The sequence below is a fragment of the Epinephelus fuscoguttatus genome, linkage group LG2, assembly GCF_011397635.1.
Source record: "Epinephelus fuscoguttatus linkage group LG2, E.fuscoguttatus.final_Chr_v1".
NCBI classification, from domain to species: Eukaryota; Metazoa; Chordata; class Actinopteri; order Perciformes; family Serranidae; genus Epinephelus; species Epinephelus fuscoguttatus.
Window position 1 is genome coordinate 306,300 of NC_064753.1, and position 16,427 is coordinate 322,726.

Here is a 16,427-nt window from a genome sequence, read left to right on the forward strand (position 1 = left end):
AAATACTGTTTTGTGAGGACGCTCAGTGACGCTCAGTGACGCATTTAGAGCTTTATCAGTTAATAGTAGGATTTTAAATTCAATTCTGGATTTTACAGGGAGCCAGTGCAGAGAAGCTAAAACAGGAGAGCTGGAGAGTTTTTAAAGACTTATTATACAACAGTTAGTTCCGACCGAGTAATTCGATTGGACGAGAGGCATTCCGTGAGTGCTGATATAGAGTATAACATCACTGGGACTTGTAACAGTAAAATCACTTCGCTCACAGGTGTTATAAATATAAAAACAACCGTTAATTAACCAACTGTCACACTCGCTACATTGACGCAAACGGGCACTATAGAACAAAAAGAACAGTTCCGCAGTCTGTTGCCAGGCAACGCAACACACACACCAGGGACTCACAAGCTAGCCTACTTTGTATTTACATTGATCCGCAGCTGTGTAACTTCGTCCAGTTAGGGTGATGAAACGTTGGCAAACCTGCATGTTGGCACGGCCGGATTCAGCTTCCACTCTCTCATCGCAGCCAAGAAGATGGATACACCAAGAAGATGGATATTTTCCCCAAAATTAGATTTGAATTATATTATGAGTGGTCGTCAGGAGAGGACGAGGAAAAGGAAAGCCAGGACTCTTCTGTGCAGACCTCCAGGTGTGTTTGTGTAACATCAGCCGACCTCGACAAACTGTAGAGGAGCAAAAATTAAGCGAACACGGTCAGGAATTATCAGTGATCATCTGATGAGGTACTGATGAGGATGAGAGAGTGGAAGCTGAATCCGGCCGTGCCAACATACAGGTTTGCCAACGTTTCATCACCCTAACTGGACGAAGTTACACAGCTGCGGATCAATGTAAGGGTCATTCTTCAACTACGGTAGAATTTGTGTCCTTTGCAGGAATAATAGATACAAAACACATTTCTTGATTTTTTTTATTTTTGGCACAGTTACTTGACACCAAGAGGAACATACAAAAATTAATTTAAAGGTCAAGTGTTATTTTTACTACATAAACCATGGTTTTATATGTATGGATTGTGCTATACTTCCTTTGTCCCTGGGTCAGATTTTTGGCATTCAATCCCTCTTACTATTGAATTACATTTTGATTTAAAAACTAACTTTACAGACAAATGGTACATAAATACCTATTTTAATGAAACATACCATGTGTTGTAAGATACAGTAGTATTAAATGTCTTTTTTTATAAAAAGAAAACCTGTCCCTTGGGATCACTGTCATTTCCATCACACACCACAAAATGTAACTTTAGGGAGCTTTTTTTTAAGGTCTGTACACTTGTAACCATGGTAACAGTCAGTCACAGGAGAGCACATGGCAGGAGAGCAGAGCTAGCTCCCTGGAAGAATATGAAAGCTGAAAAAAATCAAGGTAAATATTTCCCAAACAAACAATATGTTTATTGGTTGTCATTTCCAAACAGCTCATATTTTCTTTGAATTTACAAATAATGATTAAAATAACATTTTATATTGTGTATTTTGTGTATATTTAATGCTAGCTTTAAAACAGAGATTAGCATGCTAATACAACATGAAATTTTTGAAAAAATGTGACACATTGTCATTTCCACAACAGTCATTTCCATCACTTTGTTCATTGTGATGGAAATGACAATGATGGTGTTATGAATGCTTTTTATTTGGCTTATATCAAGTTAATATAATATTAACTTAAATAATCACACAAAACACTTGATCAACTAATGCATATTGTGTACATAAACTACAAGAATAGAATAGATACTTAAATGTGACACCTGTTCTTTTAGGATGGCACGAAAGACCACAGCAGAGAGATCGAAGGCATACAGAGAAAGACTTAAATCAGATCCAGTTAAATACCATGAGTTTCTAAAAAGAGACAGAGAAAGATACTTGAAAAAAAAGAGCAAGGGGTTGTCAAATCTGTGACAGAAATGACACACAGAGAGAAAAGAAAAGTTCGAAGACAATGGAGAACTTCTCAACCAAAGAGACGCAAGAAGTTGAAAAGACTAGCTGCAGTTGAGAATTTTATGGCTCGATCAACACCCCCACAGTCACCAGAAGACATGGTTGTTCACCCAGAATATGTCTCACCTACCAACTCCAGCTCCACTGACCCACCCGAAACACCTCACCTTCCTGCACATAATAACTGTGCACAGAGAAGAGGGAGGAAAAGGGTTGCAAAGACTAGGGCAAAGGTCTACAGAGACCTTTATGCAACTACTGTGAAGCTTGATGATGCTTTGCGGAAGGTGGAGAAATACAAGAAAAGATGTGACAGACTTAAGAAGAAAATGGAAATGGCCAACTCACCAAAGCTCAAAACCAAACAACAGATGAAGCAAAGAACAACAGATTTAAGAAGAACTCTTTTGTTTCAGAACACAATTATTTCACAGATAAAAAAGAAATATCAAAATATGCACACTGCTAAAGACCGGCAAGTGATCTCTAAAGTTGTGGCTGGTAAGCTCCTGAAGAAATACCGCCTGCTCGGCTTTGCCAGAAAGGAGTTTGGGTTCTCACCTAAGCTGATGAAAACAAACAAAACAAGGGCTACCAAACTCCAGTACACCCGAAGAATTCAATGCAACAAAATCAGCAAGGAAGTGGAGAAAAAAATAATATCTTTCCTGGAACGCGATGATAACAGTAGGATAACAACAGGAAAGAAGGAGACAGTTACAAAGAGCAAGAAAAAAATGCAAAAGCGCTTCCTAGTTGAGTCCATGAGAACACTTCACCAGAAGTTTAAAATGGAGCATCCTGAAGTTGCAGTCTCTTACAGCGACAAAGTAATAAAAAGTGCAAAACTCAGTGACCTAATGGAGTCTGTGGCATGCACAAATGCAACAAAGGAGTGCATGTACAGGGAGTGCCCTGACTGCAAGGATAAAGAACTGCTGACCTCTGTTTTTGATGCAGGAGAGCAAACCTGGTGGTTTGAATGGAGAAGCAAGGTTGAAGAGAGAGAGAAGACCAAAAAAGATGGAACAAAAGAAAAGTTTAAAGTTCACCTCACAGCCAAGGAAAAAGTCTATGGGACTGTACAGACATTGCTGGAAGATTTTTCAGAACAACTTAAAAAAAAGATGGGAAAACACATCTTCAACATCAGACATCAGTATTCTGCTCTGAGGGCCCTGAAAGAAAATATAAGAGGGGATGATATTGTCTTGCAAATTGATTTTGCAGAAAACTATCTGTGTAAATATGGAAATGAGATCCAAGCAGTCCATTTTGGTGATTCCCATCAACAAGCCACTCTCCATACAGGTGTGGCCCACACCAAAACTGGGGTGATATCTCTCTGTTCTATTAGTTCATCAATGCGCCACGACCCATCAGCCATCTGGGCTCATCTCAACACCGTACTCCCATACCTTAAAACACTGAACCCAGATGTAACCACACTGCATGTTATCAGTGATGGGCCTACCACCCAGTATAGGTCCAAGAAAAACTTCTTTTTTTTTGAGCAAAATCCCCTTTCAGATGGGATTTAAAAGGACCTCGTGGAACTTCCTGGAGGCAGGACATGGCAAAGGCCCAGCTCATGGGATTGGTGCAGCTGTTAAAAGGCAGGCTGACTCACTAGTGGCAAACGGCATTGATCTTCCAAATGGAAGGGTGCTGTATGAGCAACTTTCAAAACAGCCATCTACTGTGAAACTGATGTATGTCACTGAGAAGGAGATTGAGGAAATGGATAGTCTCCTTCCTGATGCCCTGCAGACTATCCAGGGCACAATGCAGATACATCAGGTAAACCCTTTTCATCACATCCACATCATTTTTTTTTAAGAAAAGGTGTTTTTTTAATGGGTGTAAATCATTCATGTTAATTCATGTCTTGTGGTGTAATTTCAATACCATGTGCTTCTCTAGATTGTCTCTGCAAGACCAGGAGAGATATCTTGGTGTATTCTAAGCTGCTTCTGCTCAGAACCCCATCTTTGCAAATGTTTTGGTCCTCAGACAGTATACACGGAGGCTGGCGCTGAGAATCCAGCATCCACAAGCACATCTGTCACAACAGCTCAGTCCATTGCAGACATTCATGAAGGACTGATTGGAAAATGGTGTGTGGTCACTTATGATGGGGATCCTTATCCAGGCATCATACAAGATGTTGGCTCTGACAGCTGTGCTCTGGTGAAAACCATGAGTCGTGTTGGCAGAAACAGGTTTTTCTGGCCAATGAGAGAGGATGTGATCTGGTATCAACCTAAAGATGTTGTCAGACTGGTACCAGAGCCTCAGCAAGTGACAAAGAGGCACGTGATGTTGGATCCCACAGTTTGGGCAGAAATATGTTCTGCTCTTGACTATGACGGATAAAGGCAAAGTTCCATATGCAAGTCTGACAGTTTGTGAGTTAATTGGCTATATACATATGCATAACAACTGCAAAATACGTATGTTGAAAAGTTTGATTTAGCGTAGTTAAACATTCATTTAATGTTGGTATTGGAGAGAGCATTAGTTTAAAAAATGCATATGATAAAAAGTGCAAGGCAGCTAGCACACAGGTTTTACAGCAATCACATGACATTTTATGACTATGAATTTTTCTATTGTGTGCTAGAACTGTAACAAGTTTTACAGGGATGATAGGAGCTGGTAAGGCTACCAGTTTGGCATGGCCCAGCATGGACCTGCGACAGCTCAAAATGAGAGGGGAGTAAGGTCCAACAATGTGAGGACATACTGTGTACTGTAAGAGTCAGGTTGTGTTAAATGATGTGTTTGGATTAGAAAGCCTTTGTCAGTTTCAAATCGTTACCGTTTCAACATTTTTAGGATGGAAAAACCTATGGTCTGAATTTGATTGCCATGAAATGAAGTATTGTAGTTTTGTGTGTAGGTTTTAGCACATAGAGAGCAGGGAAGGAGCAATTGTCTACCATCTAAATGTGCATTAATAAAATGTTACAATGTTAAGACTGATGTTACTTTGTTTTAATAATAAAAGTGAACTTTGTTCAGCAATGTTGGTTGTCACATGTCATTTCCAACACGTGCTGTCTTTTCCACCACGCAATGTCATTTCCATCACATCACACATTTGTAAATAAAATTTATAAAAATAACACAGTCACACTAATAATATTTTGTAGTTTTGAAAATTATGCAGCTATGGTTGCAATTCATATCTGAGATTGGAAAACTCATGTTTGTGTCATGAAAGAACTTCATTGAAAGAATTCAGTACAACAGTTTAAAGGTGTTTGTCATCTTAACAATGGAAAAATATTGTCCTTACACTCCTGAAAATAAATATATTTATATATTTGGGATCATTTATGTGTGAAATTTCATGAAATGTTTTGAAAACATGAGTTCTGTAAATAATTTTGTTTGTAAAACACATTGTTTGTGGTGTGATGGAAATGATGCTTTCCTCTGAATGTTCGACTAAAATGAGAAAAAATATATATTATCTAAATAATTTCATCACAATAGCTACCAGAATGTGTTTCTACACATAATGGATAAGCAAAACATATCAAAATATTACCTAAAATATGTGTTTGATTTTCTAAAATTTTTGAGACCACATTTGACCATAGTTGAAGAATGACCCGTAAATACAAAGTAGGCTAGCTTGTGAGTCCCTGGTGTGTGTGCTGCGTTGCCTGGCAACAGACTGCGGAACTGTTCTTTTTTTCGCGGAGCTACATAACATACTTAAATAATTTATTTCATCACCTTTTGTTAACATTTCCTTACTCAGCATTGCTGTTTAAACTGTTGTTGAGCTGTAATCACAGCCGTGACGATATACAGTACAACATCACTCCCTCTTGTGTGATATTGCTTAATTAAAGCTACCTGATAATAGGGAGTTACAGTAATTGAAGAGGCAAAAATCGGTGCCTGGAATTGGGCCTGGAGGCTCCCGACCTTGTCCTCAACGTTGCTTCTCAGTTGTCCTCTGATGTCGATCTGGTACCTTGGATTCAGCTAATTAATACTCAAAGAAACACTGGAGACAGGCAGAGTCTGATGCAATCGAGTTTAATGTGTTCACAAGCTTCAACACATACAACTCATGAGTCAAGCCCCGGAGCTGGACTGAAAACTCGCTCTCAGCATGTCTGCTTTTATGCTGGTGGAGACTGGGTAGAGTCTCCACCTCCGTCTGCTAATCCATCCCACTCCAATTCAAAGCTGTTGGTGGCAACCTTTTTCTTTTTGTCCAATCATGAACAGGCCCGTTTTTAATGGTGTATCACTTTTACTTTGAGCCTGGAGTTTCCCAAATCTTCCACCCTTAGCTTTAGATTTGCTTTCACTTTATTTTTAAAAAACATGTGAATCTTAGGGACTTTCTTTATGCAGCCCCTTGTGCTCTTATGCAATATGAACCTTTAAATGTGCATCAGGTAATACAAACATTTGAATGTGTGTGTGTGTGTTATCATTATACAGAACATGATAGGTTATACGTATGCTCCTTAGTGTGGATACAATGTCAGCTCATAACTCTGTATTGTGAGCACTTTGACCTGTATAACAGTGCTTTAACACATATAGATGCTTTTCAATCGGTTTTTATAAGCCCTTATATATAAAACTTAGTCATATGATGGTTATGTGGCTTTGTTTCTTAATCAACTTATGCAGTACAAGTAACACTTTTACTTGATTAGGGATTAACTCTTTACACTACATAATCCAGTCCAGAGGTAACAAAAGCGTGGACCAATTTTTCTGCATCTTTTCGGGCCAGGATAGGCCTAATTTTTGCAATATGTTTGTTTTAAAGTTTGTTTGTTTTAAATGAGAATTAAAAGACAAATCTTGATCGAATATTACTCCGAGGTTTCTTACGGTAGTGCTAAAGGCCAGAGCAATGCCATCTAGAGAAACTATATCATCAGATACAGAGTCTTTGAGTTGTTTGGGGCCAAGAACAATAACTTCAGTTTTGTCTGAATTTAACATAAGGAAATTGGTGTTCATCCAGGTTTTTATGTCTTTAAGGCAGTTATGAAATTTAGTTAATCGATTAGTTTCTTCTGGCTTCACTGATAAATACAACTGTGTATCATCCGCATAACAATGGAAATTTAGTGATTTCTAATGATGTTACCTAATGGAAGCATATATAGAGTAAATAGGATTGGTCCAAGCACAGAACCTTGTGGAACTCCAAAACAAACTTTAGTACGTAAGGATGATTCATCATGAACATGAACAAACTGAAAACGATCAGATAAATAAGATTTAAACCAGCTTAGTGCAGAACCTTTAAGGCCAATTAAGTGTTCCAGTCTCTGTAGCAGAATTTGATGGTCAATTGTGTCAAACGCTGCACTAAGATTTAATAAAACAAGTACAGAGACGAGTCCTTTGTCTGAAGCAATGAGAAGATCAGAAGTAATTTTAACTAGTGCTGTCTCAGTGCTATGATGCACTCTAAATCCTGACTAAAATTCCTCAAATAAAATATTATCATGGAGAAAATTACACAGCTGGTCTGCAACTACTTTCTCAAGGATCTTTGAAAGAAAAGGAAGATTAGATATTGGTCTATAGTTGGCTAACACCTCTGGATCCAGGGTGGGCTTTTTTTTAGGAGAGATTTAATTACAGCTACCTTAAAAGACTGCGGTACACAACCCTAACCCTATATATTGATCATATCTAACATATGAGTGTTAACTAAAGGTAAGACTTCCTTAAGTAGCCTAGTTGGGATGGGGTCTAAGAGACACATTGATGATTTAGATGAAGAAATCACTGCAGTCAATTCTTGAAGAGAAATCGGGGAGAAGCAATCTAAATATATATTAGGTCTTACAGCTGTGTTTGAGGGCAGATTAGTGTTGTCACAATACCAAAATCTTTGTTTCGGTACCAATACCAATATGAATTTCGATACTTTTCGATACCCTTCAGTACTTTTTCTTCCTTTTGGATACAAACCTTCAGAACAATGAATAGTAGGGGTGTAACGGTACCAAAAAAATCATGGTTTGGTAAGTACCTTGGTACGGGCGTCACGGTTTGGTAACTCAAATGTCCCACCAAGTTTGTGTTGTCTCGTGTTGTCTCCCTTTGTGAGGCAGGAAGTGTTGTCATACACACCACTTGTGCAATCTGTGCTCCAATAGGAACAAGAAAGGCGTTTGTATGCATAACTGAGTAAAATAAATTAACTAAATTAATGAACTGAATCAATTTCAAAGTACCGGTATTTTCCAAATGCAGTATAGTACCGTTTGGAATACTTGAGTACCGCAGTACTATTTTAGTACCGGTATACCGTAATACGAGGGCAGATAGGTACTATCTGAGGACAGGAGGTCATGAATTTTGCCTCTAATAGCCAACATGCCAAGAGGGAGAACACAGGAGACAGTAAGCAGCCCTATTGGACTCCTGTATCTACAGTGAAGCTGTCTGTGAGATGGCAGTTGTGTATGACTGCAGAATGATTATAGGTAAAAGTGTTGTATGATGGTTATGAACTTATTTGGAGTACCATAATGTGCCACAAGTTTCCACAAAACGTTTCTGTCTAGACTGTCAAATGCTTTATGGAAGTTGAAGAATGTGAGGTTTAAAGATGTGTTCGACTCCAGGCTGTGTTCTACAATAATGCGAATTGTGGCGATGTGGTCAGTGCATGATCGATCCTGGCGGAAACCTGCCTGCTGGTCTCTGAACTTCTTGTCTAGTTCTTTTGACGGTCTTTGCAGGATTATCCTGCATAGTATTTTCCCTGACACAGATGTAAGCATGATGCCTCTTATCTTGTCCTGATTTTTGTTGCTGTGTTTGTGATTTTTCATGAGTTTTAGGCCTAGTGTTCCTATTAGGAGTTGATGATCTGTTGCTGAATCGGCTCCTCTCTTCACCCTGACGTCCTGGAGAGATCTCCTGAATTTCTTGCTGATGCATATGTGTTCAATCTGATTTTTGGTTCTGTGGTCTGGGGAAGCCCATTTGACTTTGTGTACTCTTTTGTGTGGGATGACACTTCTTCCTATGACTAAGTTATGGAATGCGCAGAAATCGGTGAATTGTTCGGCATTGTCATTCATTTCTCCCAGACCATGTCTTCCCATTACTTGTTCTTCACCTGCGTTGTCTTGACCTATCTTGGCATTGAAATCTCCTGTTAGTAAGATGATGTCGTTTTTCCTGTTTATTGATGACTTGTTGTAATATGTCGTAGAAGTTGTCTTTTGTTTGCTGTCAGGGCCGAACTGGGACAAAAATTCAGGCCGGGAGTCATACATCCACCCAGGCCACCCAATCCACACATTACATGGATGTGCACAGTCCTGTACACATGGGCTAAGTATTCACCAAAGCTCATTATTCCAGACTGACAGTTGCACAACAACTCTATTAATCACAACTATAACAGCAACCCTACTCATAGTCCTCCAGTCCAGTGCTTTTCTCTTCCCTACCCTCACCATATGTGCCCCTCAATAAACCAGGACTCCTGTATGAATGGGTATTATGCTGAACTAAACAACATGATTGTATTATTTTGTCAGCAAATCATTTTGATGTCAGCTTATTATAATCAATATGGCAACACCCATATTCAATGCAACAGTAAAACAAGTAAAAAGATAAGTCAGCAGCAACTTCAACTTATCTGATCTTATTTCAGAAACATTAGATAGATATTGAAAACTTTTGAACTTAGACAGATAAGAGCCTATCCTTAAGAGGGGTCCCCAAACTGTTTCTGCCTGCGCTCCTCTGTACAAAATGGAACCAAATGGACCCTTATGGGTTAATTTGGCTCTTATAGCTTATCATCAATCATTTATCTGGCCTCGGGTCGGTCCCCATCCTCCCTGGACCTCATGTTGAGAATAACCAGTTTTCTTACTTTTCTATGTTAACTTAGGCTACTTAGGCTGCTGCTGGGGGCTGCAAAATAGAATGACTGTCGGGTTCGGACAGAAATATGCGGCCCGTGCCACACTCTAACACAGACACACACACACACACACACACACACACACACACACACACAAGGAAAACCGGACATTATCATCAATTTATAAACAATAGCCCTTACACAGCCTGGAGGTGTGTTTGGGGTCATTGTCCTGTTGAAAAATAAATAATCGTCCAACTAAACGCAAACCGGATGGGATGGCATGTCGCTGCAGGATGCTGTGGTAGCCATGCTGGTTCAGTGTGCCTTCAATTTTGAATAAATCCCCAACAGTGTCACCAGCAAAACACCCCCACACCATCACCCCTCCTCCTCCTCCATGCTTCACAGTGGGAACCAGGCATGTGGAATCCATCCGTTCACCTTTTCTGCGTCTCACAAAGACACGGCGGTTGGAACCAAAGATCTCAAATTTGGACTCATCAGACCAAAGCACAGATTTCCACTGGTCTAATGTCCATTCCTTGTGTTTCTTGGCCCAAACAAATCTCTTCTGCTTGTTGCCTCTCCTTAGCAGTGGTTTCCTAGCAGCTATTTGACCATGAAGGCCTGATTCGCCTCCTCTTAACAGTTGTTCTAGAGATGGGTCTGCTGCTAGAACTCTGTGTGGCATTCATCTGGTCTCTGATCTGAGCTGCTGTTAACTTGCGATTTCTGAGGCTGGTGACTCGGATGAACTTATCCTCAGAAGCAGAGGTGACTCTTGGTCTTCCTTTCCTGAGTCGGTCCTCATGTGTGCCAGTTTCGTTGTAGCGCTTGATGGTTTTGCGACTCCACTTGGGGACACATTTAAAGTTTTTGCAATTTTCCGGACTGACTGACCTTCATTTCTTAAAGTAATGATGGCCACTCGTTTTTCTTTAGTTAGCTGATTGGTTCTTGCCATAATATGAATTTTAACAGTTGTCCAATAGGGCTGTCGGCTGTGTATTAACCTGACTTCTGCACAACACAACTGATGGTCCCAACCCCATTGATAAAGCAAGAAATTCCACTAATTAACCCTGATAAGGCACACCTGTGAAGTGGAAACCATTTCAGGTGACTACCTCTTGAAGCTCATGGAGAGAATGCCAAGAGTGTGCAAAGCAGTAATCAGAGCAAAGGGTGGCTATTTTGAAGAAAGTAGAATATAAAACATGTTTTCAGTTATTTCACCTTTTTTTGTTAAGTACATAACTCCACATGTGTTCATTCATAGTTTTGATGCCTTCGGTGAGAATCTACAATGTAAATAGTCATGAAAATAAAGAAAACGCATTGAATGAGAAGGTGTGTCCAAACTTTTGGCCTGTACTGTATACATATATATATATATATATATATATATATATACACATACACACGCATCATATGAGGATATGTATATATATATATATATATATATGGAATGCAATAACCAGATAACTTATTACAATATTACATTATGCTCAATAAGTTATTACTTAATCAGTTCAAAACTTTTATTACCTTATTGGAAAGTTATTACATTCATTCATTCATTATCTATAACCGCTTATCTTGTTAGGGGTCGCAGGGGGCTGGAGCCTATACCAGCTGACATTGGGAGAGAGGCGGAGTACACCCTGGACAGATCGCCAGACTATCACAAGGCTGACACATAGAGACAGACAACCATTCACAATCACATTCACACCTATGAACAGTTTAGAGTCACCAATTAACCTGCATGTCTTTGGTCTGTGGTAAAGCCAGAGCACCTGCAGGAAACCCACACTGACACAGGGAGAATGCATAAGGGCTCTCCCACCACTGGTTTGAACCAAGTACCCTCTTGCTTTCAGGCCACAATGCTAACCACTGCACCACCATACTGCCAAGTCATTAAGTTATGAACTTTTACTACATTAAAACTGGAAAAATGATGATGTCATTAGCAATTATCACATCATTGGCTGCTACAGAACCCTAGATCAAAACATCATTGAACATGAATACTTTCCAACTTTAAACTCCTGGGTCATCAACATGGAGTCCAAGACCCCTAAGGGGTCCTCAGAGTCCCTGCAGAAGGGCCGCCATATTATTGTTTGAAATTTTTTATTTATTGTTTTCTTTTCAAAAATACAAAAAGAGGTCTGAAAATACACATGAACATGAATCCATCATATTTGACTTTTGAAACAACTAGCCTTTGTGAAAGTGAAGTTTCCTCCCTCACCTACCTAAAAAGCAAATACAGGTCAACTGAAGCCTGAGGCTGACACGACCTTCTGCCTGATAATCTCCATTTGCCAAGTTTAATATGCAAGTCAATTTTATGCTATAGCTACATATTGTCTATATTATAAAGTATCTGTAAACTATTATTACACATGGACAAATCATTCACAGGGTAGTTAAAAACTGTTTAAACTGTTATTTAAAACTAATTAAGAAGTGTTGAGCTTGATGGTTCATACGAATCAAGGTCCACTTACTAGATTTCTTCCTGATCTTTCAGCTTCTTAATAAATTTTTTTAGATTGAAAGAATTTACAGATGCCTTAAAAAAGATGTATGTATAATAATAATGAATGAATAATAATATGAATATCTAAAAATGTTATCTATTTACAAAAGTGATTTGTTAGGCATTTAATTGTTTGCAATACTACAGTCTATGGCAATGTGCTGTGAGGACAGGAGGAGAAGGAAGGCAGTCGGCACTCTGATTGAATTGCAAATCCACATCTTTGTTTTCCCATGTAAAATCTCATCATTTATTACATAACGACAGAATGAGAATCAGTTTACAGTAGACTTGAAATAGAATAGAAATGCAGCAGAATGGTGTGATGAATTTTGGTCACACAGTGGATGAGAGCACAGATATAGTGTGACTACACAGAGTAACAGATAAATGGTTTAATGGCTGTATGAACAGATGATTTACTCAGTTCCAAATCAGCACCATGAAATACAAGTAGTGGCAGTTCATGTACTACACATTCTGTATGTGCAACAAAAAAAGTACAGTACAGGAATAATTATGAAAAGTTGCACTACACTGGCAAAAAAAGACTCATCAATACAAGGCCATAATATTAAATAAACCTATAACACACAAAAACAGATAACTGTTAACAATGACTGAGCTGAATTTCACAATTGTGAAACAGGTCATAGTATAGCACCATTTAATCCTTTGGGTAAGGTTTTTATTGTTATTGCATGTAAGCTCCATGACTAACTGGAAAGGGTTGCAAGGGTGATGATATGTTTGAACAGCAGCTGCTAGTGACTGTCATCATGACATGTCAGCTTCATTAAAATCATAGCTGCAAATTAAAGCAACAATAGATGTAAAAACACACAGAGACGATATGTCTGTGAGCAGTTCCCTAATTGAGTTTTCACAATTTTTTTCAATCTTTTCCTCTTTTCTAATTTCTCGTTTTATTCAATGGAAGTGATCAATGTAAGTGCACTTGTCCTTTAAACTCAATAAAAAAAAACAACTAACAAAATAAAAGACGCCTGGTACATTCATTACAGGAGTATCAGTTTGTAGAACAGTTTTGAACAGTTTTGAACAGTTAGAACAAGGGGCTGCACTGCAATGTGCAAATCACTCCTTCTCGTGGCAGCCTGCGCTTTCCCTGTCCTCGCGGCTGCAACTTGCGCTTTCTTCATCTACTACTTCATCGCCACTACTGTACACAATTTAAAAACTACAACACCCATAGTTCATGTAGGAACTGCTGCAACCAATGTGCAGCCAGCGGGAACTGCAGGACGACTCAACCACCATGATCAGTTTTTAATGTTTTATCAAGCAATAACTACTCCAGACTCTGCTCTAGTGTCATTTTCGGGACAATTAGGGCAAGATTCGGGATTTGGGACAACTGCTTGGATTTCGGGACTGTCCTGAATTTTTTGGGACGTCTGGTCACCCTACCTGACACTGTATGTAATGACTATTCCATAGATTCATTCAAAGGATCACCATGTTGATAAGATTTAGTTATTATGAATTAGTTTATGAATAGTTGTTTGCTAGCTTAACTGTTACTGTTTGAACTAAAGTGCAGAAGTTCTTCTTTTTATTCTTGTTTTTATCAGTTACCAAACAGCTTAAGCTCAGGTCCATTACCACCACACTCTGGACTGTGATTTGAAAAAGGGGACAAAATTGTGTAAAAAGCAAAGAAAGAAATAGTTTAAATAATTTACTTTTCTTTAAATTTAATTTCTACATGAACATAATTTCATTTTATGTGTACTAGCTAACAGCTCATGTCTACAGAGCAACGGTCTGTGCTCTAAAGGAAGCTGGAATGCCTGACAGCCACGGTTGGCCTGCTACCAAACAGAATCACAACAGCCCTCCCTTGAGTCCACAGTGGGAAGTGACATGTTTATGACTTGAGGGATCACAGCAATTGACAGATTTAGGCAAGCTATACCATATCTACTGTCAGGATGACAAATACTGAAATAGCCAATGAGAGGTGTTAGTTCTCACTGCTCCTACTGTATGAATTTCTGCTTATACTAATCCCCACTTATAGGACTAACAACTAGAACTGCAGAAGAAGATTTTGCATAGTTTATCTAGGTGGTGAATTTTGATAAATCTTAGAATAGACAGTAATAACAATTGGACTGCATCTGATAGAAAACAACCATGTAGGCTTGGGCGGTATTACAGTATATCAGGGTATTTATAAATCCCAACTGTATGATTTACAATACTGTCAAAAATACAGAAGCTCAGCTTTCTATTAAACTCATATGGAGAGGCTGATTTAACGTATATAATGAACATCACACACACCCAGAGGTCAGTCTCTATTGATGCATGAGGCAGCTGAGCTGAGTGCCAGCATTAGGGATAATGTGACAGGACTGTAAATAACAGGCTAAGGCAGAGAGAGACCATGGGGAAAACAGCACATTTTCACATCTAAATCACTGAATTAAGGGTTTAATTTGACCAAACCAGGACTGGTGATTGTTGGAACAGTGTACCAACTAAATAACAGTGCACTAAACAGTTAACAGGTGAGATTATCTTGCTTCTGTCAAATTGGAATTAAGTGTGTTTTATGATGAGTTTACAAGGCATTTACGCTAGTCCTGATTCTGTGAAAGAGAGAAGTCATAGACTTTAAAAATGAATTGTACGGCGGTGTCACCCATTAGTTTGTGGAGGCTGGCACTGTAGCGGAATGAAGGGTGGATCTGACTGAGAAGTTGAGGACAGTATCAGTTGCCTGCCACTCGAAGCAGCCTGCCCTTAATTATGAGTAACTTTAAGCCTTAATATAAATTTTTCATTTTTTTTCTACCAGACTGTAAACTGTTGTAAAGACTTATTTCTGTTGTAAAGTTGGACATTTTAACATGGGGGTCTGTGCGGACTGACTGGTCTCTGGAGCCGGCTTCAAGCGGCACTTCTTGGCTTCATTTTCTTTCCCCTAAAGAGATGCTGCTTGATAGAAACATGAATTCAGAAGGTGTGTTTCCTGTTTAATAAGGATAACAGGTGAAATTTAGTAAGGTATGAAAAAATACATACTGCCCAAGCCTACAACCATGCACCCATGAGTGTATGTTCATGTTTGCACCATGCTCTGCTTCATCATCTATCCATGGCTCTCAAACAGACCTGTAGATCAGTGTGTTTCCTATCATTAGCTGGGTCAATGTAATCCTACAGCATTTTACCATGGCTCCCAATCAATACTTACACATAACAGTATAGTTAATTAATACTTAAGTATCATAAATATATACTGTATATATATATATTTATATATATATATATATATATATATATATGTGTGTGTGTGTGTGTATAAACCTATTTACTAGTTATTTGACATTGCAACAATTAGCTATAATAGAACACAACAGAGTATAAGACACAATGGAGAGAATATTTGAAAAAGATAGCAAAGGGAATCGCTCTGGTTTACTCATAATCCCATCTAATCTTAAAGACCGGTCAGAATAAGTCTGCTTCAAAGTCAAGCGTTTACTGTTGATGTTTCTTTGCGATTAAGCCATCTGGATTGGCATTATAATGGCCATTTATTTGTTTGGTGTGCAGCAAAAGAAATAAAGGAAATTTTCAAGTCTTAAACAAATCTAGAAGCTCAGGAGACTATTAAAAATGTATATGTATGTGTACTTGCCATTTTCTTTTCTAAATACAAAAAGTTTTATCAGTAATATAAGTTGTTTTCTCGCCATTATTTTATCTTAACATTCAACAACATTAAAAACATACACAAAAAGGAGTGTTATGTGGAGGAAAAGTAGGTGCATTTGATCATTAGGTCTTGTGCAGTATTCTCTTGGCATAAAAGTCCCTACAGGTTTCACAGCAGCGCTGGTACCACCTCATGTCCTGGCAGAGGTTCTTCTCTCGGATCACGCGACAGTACACTGTCCACTGGTCCCCCATGCATTTGTAGGTCAGAGAAGCTGGGGGGCAGAAGAGAGGCAGCAAGTCAAGTGCC

General features: G+C 38.8%; 1 protein-coding gene across 1 annotated transcript in view; it reads right to left on the reverse strand.

Moving 5' to 3' along the window:
* Positions 1-12,564: 12,564 nt before the first annotated feature.
* adamts17 (ADAM metallopeptidase with thrombospondin type 1 motif, 17) overlaps positions 12,565-16,427 on the reverse strand; it is a 499,826-nt gene continuing 495,963 nt past the window's right edge. The window contains exon 23 of the mRNA XM_049602805.1: positions 12,565-16,392. Within this exon, the coding sequence (XP_049458762.1) occupies positions 16,241-16,392 (152 nt within the window). The 3' untranslated portion in view covers positions 12,565-16,240. The remainder of the gene's footprint in view (positions 16,393-16,427) is intronic.